General features: G+C 33.7%; 1 protein-coding gene across 1 annotated transcript; it reads right to left on the reverse strand.

Annotated features, from left to right (window-relative positions):
* Positions 1-645: 645 nt before the first annotated feature.
* LOC102608514 (protein PSK SIMULATOR 1) lies at positions 646-4,108 on the reverse strand. The gene is made up of 2 exons (XM_006494894.4): positions 3,942-4,108; positions 646-3,093 (listed from the first exon to the last, which is right to left on the reverse strand). The coding sequence occupies exon 2, from the start codon at positions 3,074-3,076 to the stop codon at positions 1,280-1,282; it is 1,797 nt and encodes a 598-aa protein (XP_006494957.1). The 5' UTR covers positions 3,077-3,093; positions 3,942-4,108; the 3' UTR covers positions 646-1,279.
* Between the last annotated feature and the right edge of the window lie 1,379 nt (positions 4,109-5,487).

The raw sequence follows: 5,487 nt of genomic DNA on the forward strand, positions 1-5,487 counted from the left end.
TATTTGTGAATGAACTTATAAAAAATTTTAAAATACATTTTCTATTAATAATATAACTAATTCAATCTCCAATTTGCCCTTATCGAGTAAAAGAGGTGGTAAAATAGTAGTGCAAAGTATGGAGCATTGAGATGGCCAAAAACCCGTATCTAAAGAACATAAATAAAAAGCAGCTGAATTCTTAAGAGACCAAGCCCCAGTTGTGACTTTAGTGGCAACACGAATGCTTAGTTTCTTGTTCTTCTTTTTTTTTTTTTTTTTTTTTTTGTCCTTTCTTTTAATTAAGAAAATTTTGTCATCTTTGTATTTGATTAATCATTTTGCAAGAAATAAAGAATTGAGATTAATGTAACAGTACTTCTAAGAAAGAAAAAAAAGATTAATATAACAGTAGCTGTAAAAATTGAAGTAAACTCTACAGTTGGTCAATCACTTGGATATCAGTGTGATTGTGCAAGTATGATAAAAATACAAATAATAATGACGATAAATTTGAGATTAAAAGATTTATAATGGGTTAATTAAAAAATGAGGGCTGATGCGATAAAATGAGAGGTCAAATATCACCACTCATAAACTAGGACATTAGTACCATTAGCACCATCGACAACTGAAAGAAAGTAAATAAAAATGAGTCACCAGATATAAAGCCAAGGTCAAATACTTGTAGTCATTCGCCAATAGGCATCAAGCAATGTCACTGAATACAGTTGGCTGCAATTGACTTGCGAATATGCCATCCTAACGAATATAAATATGATAAATTGAATTCAAGATCTTGTTTCTGCAAACTGAATTACATTTTCAGTTCCCACGCAGCCGAAAGCTCACAATCACATAACTATATCAATACCAGTAAGCCACTCAACAAGAAGCAAGCCAGATCATGAGGGGCTATATACATGAATGAAAAGCCTAATGTGGAAAAATTTACAATTACTGCATAAGTTTATCCCTAAACAAGTATACAAATTTCACTGAATGACAGCTTAATTTCATATTTGGCGCCCAGAAGTGCACCGCCATTTCTCAACAAAACTATATTGTTTTTACTCAAACCTATATCTTTAACTTAAGGTAGTGCATTTAGGTATTAGGAATTTCGATAGAGCGGATAGGAGTTTTACCCATGCTCCACGTCATTGTTGTTGACTGGAACAGAGAAGCCTTGTGGACTAGCCAGAACATAGAAATCCTTTGCAACCATGTATCCCCCAAAGCCAATGAAGTGGTGAGGCAATGGTATTCTGATGACGATCGCAACAGCCAGTGAATAATCTTACCCTTCCAAATCCAAGCATTCTTCAAACATTCTGCTGCTAGCACATTCCTGCAAAGCTTTTGCATTGAGTTCTCTGCTGTATCTCCAAACATAATTAAGGCCAACAAGAAGCTCAGTAATCGCTGCTTCTGTCTTTTCTTGATTTGCAAAGTACAGAGTCTGTACAAGAAGAACATTGGTCCTGGAAACTACACTCTGCTGCTCAAAGCTCCGCTCAGATTGCCACCTAATCATGTTATGAGCGAGTGGAGCCAACCATTCCAAAATCGCAGTCATTGCTGCAGTCCACTCGCCTGCTAGCCCTGTATCATACACTGATGAAGCCAGGCTCTTTGTATATGGCTTTAACCTTGCTCTCAAAGTGGCTCTCACACTTGCAGGTAACATATTGTACAAGTCTTCCCTTGCATCATGACCAATCAAGTGAGGAGATGCCACCAGCTTCTCAATTACAATAATGACATTTGCATAGTGCAGCGCTAAAGCAGCACCACCAAGAGTTTCGGGTGAAGCATCTAACAACTTGCCCTTGGAACTGAATATTGAAGATCTTGTTTGAACTCTATTGGCCTGAGGAATTCGCTCGACATTGCTCTCTTTGGCTCCATTAAGAGCTCCCAAAATATTTGGACTTGAATAACGGTTGGCAACAGGAGAAATATCTGCAGCCATCATGCATCCTTTGAATGGTCCTACTTGAGTCAATCTGTTGGGTTTTGAATGTGGTTTCTTTCCATGGAGGGCAGTTGACTTATCACGAGTCTGCCACAACTTCTTAACATCCTTTCCGAAAATTGAACCTGATTTTGCCGTAGGTTTCCCAAGAGGACCAGAATAAAAGTTAAAATTGTTGCTCTTTCCAGGAATAGGACCCGATTTTGTGCTCATAGCACTAAGAGGACCTGAATGATAATTATTCATTCTTTTTGGTTTTGAAATAGGACCTGAGTTAGCAGTAAATTTTCCAAGGGGACCTGAAGAAAATCTAGCTATACCAGTATTCTCAGATGGATGAACTGAAGATTGCAATAATGCAGAAACTGATTGGCTTCGGTAAATATAATCAGAAGACATATCTCTTGAATCCTCGACATCCACACTCACGTTTATTCCAAAGACATGTCGTATCCTTCCAAATAATGTAAATAGTGATCTTGCCAAAAGCAGAATTGTATAATCGTAAGTCTTATTCCAAAGAGAGACCTCCCTTAGATTCTTCACCTCCTGCTCCTTCCATGCAACCTTCTTTTGAAACTCTATCAAATGCTCTATCTCACCATCATTACTCTTCACTCTCTTCAGAGTTTGTATGTGATCCGAAAGCATTTCCATCTCTTGGTACAAATTTGCATTTATTGAAATGAAACGTTCCATCTTCTTGACTTTCTTTTCCATCTTCTTCCATGAAAACTCCCAACCATATGGGTCAGCACCAATATTAACAAATTCATCTAGAGCAATCTCAAAACTCTTTAAACCCTGATCATTACACTTCTTCCCAAGCCTAGCCACAGATTTCGCCACATGGGCCAAATTCTCAATCATCTCAGCACATATTAAACTTGCAATAAACTCGTCATCCTCCGATACAAGCTTCTTTATGCCCACAGAATTTAGTATCTCGGCTCTCAATCTAGCAATCTGCTTATCACTCAAAGACTGCCAAAGGTGAACCACCTTAGACATCAAGCTCACAACTTCAAATGCAAGCACTCCAATCACCTCTTTTTGAGAACCAGTCTCGTGCTTTCGAGGTATTCTCCACAAGTTACGAAACCAAGATTCTGCAACCATCTTTTGCCTCAGAAACTCTATCAATAATCAAAGAAAATTATTAATAAGCCATACTTATCAACATAACAATAGTTTATAAGCAGTCACGACAAACAAAATGAACATACAAACAATTTCATCAAGAGGGGTAAATAAGACAAAATTCCAAAATAACTGAAAAAAGAATAAGTAATACCATCATGCATTCTGATGCTACAACTAACTATAAATAAAGAATTTTCATTTTATTATTTAACTTGAATTCAATTTCCTGTAATCATCTTCAATTAAGCCTAAATTTCAGCTAAAAAAAATTACTGAACTTGATCTCTAACAAATGACTCATAAATATATATAACACAAAAAATAGGGTGCAAAAGAATTCTCTAGAAACACGTTAGGATCGAAAAAACTGAAATTGAAGTTAAAATAATTCCATGATTCAAGAACAGATCCCACTTAAACTCAGTTAGCTTCAACTTTACACTCTTCTAACATAAATCATAACATCCATAATTTTGTCAACTTTACCATCCAAAGCTAAAAGTAACAGCAAACTCTGAAGTAAGAAAAAAGCGATAAATTTAAAAAATTATTATTATTATTGTTTGTGGCTAATATTTAAAGAATAATCATGCTAAAAGTACAAATGAAAATGAAATAATCCTAACCAAAACTAGCAAATTTCCTTCAACAAAACACTTAACAAACGAAAACCCAGATAACTAAAAAAAGAATAAAAAATAACCTTTAGCTTAGTTTGCACAACAATTTCATCCCATTTCATTTATGCATCAAAAGATGAGCAAACAAAAATAAAATAAAATAAACAAAGAAATAACTTTATGAAATAATATTATAAAAAGATATAAAAAAGAGAACTTACTGATCACATGAAGAGGAGAACAGAAGCTGGATGAATCTTCGAGAAGTAAAAATGGATGAGAGAGAGAGGAAGAAGAAGAGAAGAAAGTGAAGACTAGAGCCACATGGGGCAGAAACAAATAAAGCAGAAAATAGGTAGGAAAGGAAAGGGCTAAAAACGAGTGAAATTTAATAAAGTTTTAAAAGATCTCAGTGCTTCTTTTGCACTTTTGAATCCTTTTACTTTCTTATATTTTCTTGTATACCCACTACTTGGACATGATTATTTGAATAATATGAAGATGTATTTTGAGGCTTCCACTATAGTATTTTAAGCATACCATAACCCACAATCTGAATATAGTTAACTAATAAAAATTTAATAAAATCTAAGAAAATTTAATCATACGATGATGTCCAAGCAATGGTTTTAGTTGAATTTTAATTTAGACTTATTGTAACATTTTAATTTAGAGTCAATTTATCTTTTAAAATAGAATTTTAAGTATCTACCAAATGCTTAAATAGATAAACTTTTAGAATACAGCCGCCACATGATAATACTAGATGGATCTTTAAAAATAATCAATATTATGAACTAAGCTGTACCAAGTCTTTTTTTTACAATTATTTTATAAAAAGTCCGTCACATTTTTTTTTTGTTAATAAAAGAAAAGGCATCAAAATCATGCTAGTAGGTGTGAATACATGTGTATATTGTGTGTACATAGAAAAAGAAGTCACATAAAGTGTTATAAACTAGTGAAAAGTAAGTGGTACAATATTCATTTTTGTCTTCTTGAGTTGAATTTACAAAGACTTGCTTTGAGTACTTTAAAAGAATCACAGACATGTAAAAGTTGACTTCTACAAATCAAAATTAATATGATCGATTTATTGATTATATTAAATATTTTCTCAATAAATTATTTCATAGCACACCGTTATATCTAAAAATAACATAAAAAATTATCATTAATTTAAGCATTTGATCTTTCCCAATTTGTCCTTATATATTTGTCTTGAAATACAAATACTATTTATTAAATCAGTCTAATAATTCACTATGCTAAGCAATGATTCAATATGATTCAATGATGAAATAGCAACAAAATGAAAATGTCCTTTTGTTACTGGGTGGTAAATATTAAAAATCCGTTAAATCAATGAGAAACGAAAAAGAATAGATATGTAGGACTTAAATGCAATATCTTAGATCCGTCGTTATCATTAATGGCAAGCACGCGGAAACTAGCCGTTTTACCGATTTAGCCTCCCAAGAACCGCTTTATAAACTTCAATTCGGGCCGGACTGGATCATAAGGACGCTCCATTTAGAGACAAATGCCGCCAAAATTGATCCGACCGAGGATCCGGGAATCCTGCCCGGTTTTTTGTGCCTTAATCATAGACACCAAACTTAGGGAGTTTTATTCTCCTCTAAATCTCATTTGTTTTCTTAATTAATTGTAATTAAGGAATGTCTAACGATTCTTAGACTTAAGTTTGACTTTTTTCCGTAAATATTCAGTTTCAAGTGTATGTACTTTTAACCAGTCTCATTCCAT

Source organism: Citrus sinensis, chromosome 4 (genome assembly GCF_022201045.2).
Source record: "Citrus sinensis cultivar Valencia sweet orange chromosome 4, DVS_A1.0, whole genome shotgun sequence".
Classification (NCBI taxonomy): domain Eukaryota; kingdom Viridiplantae; phylum Streptophyta; class Magnoliopsida; order Sapindales; family Rutaceae; genus Citrus; species Citrus sinensis.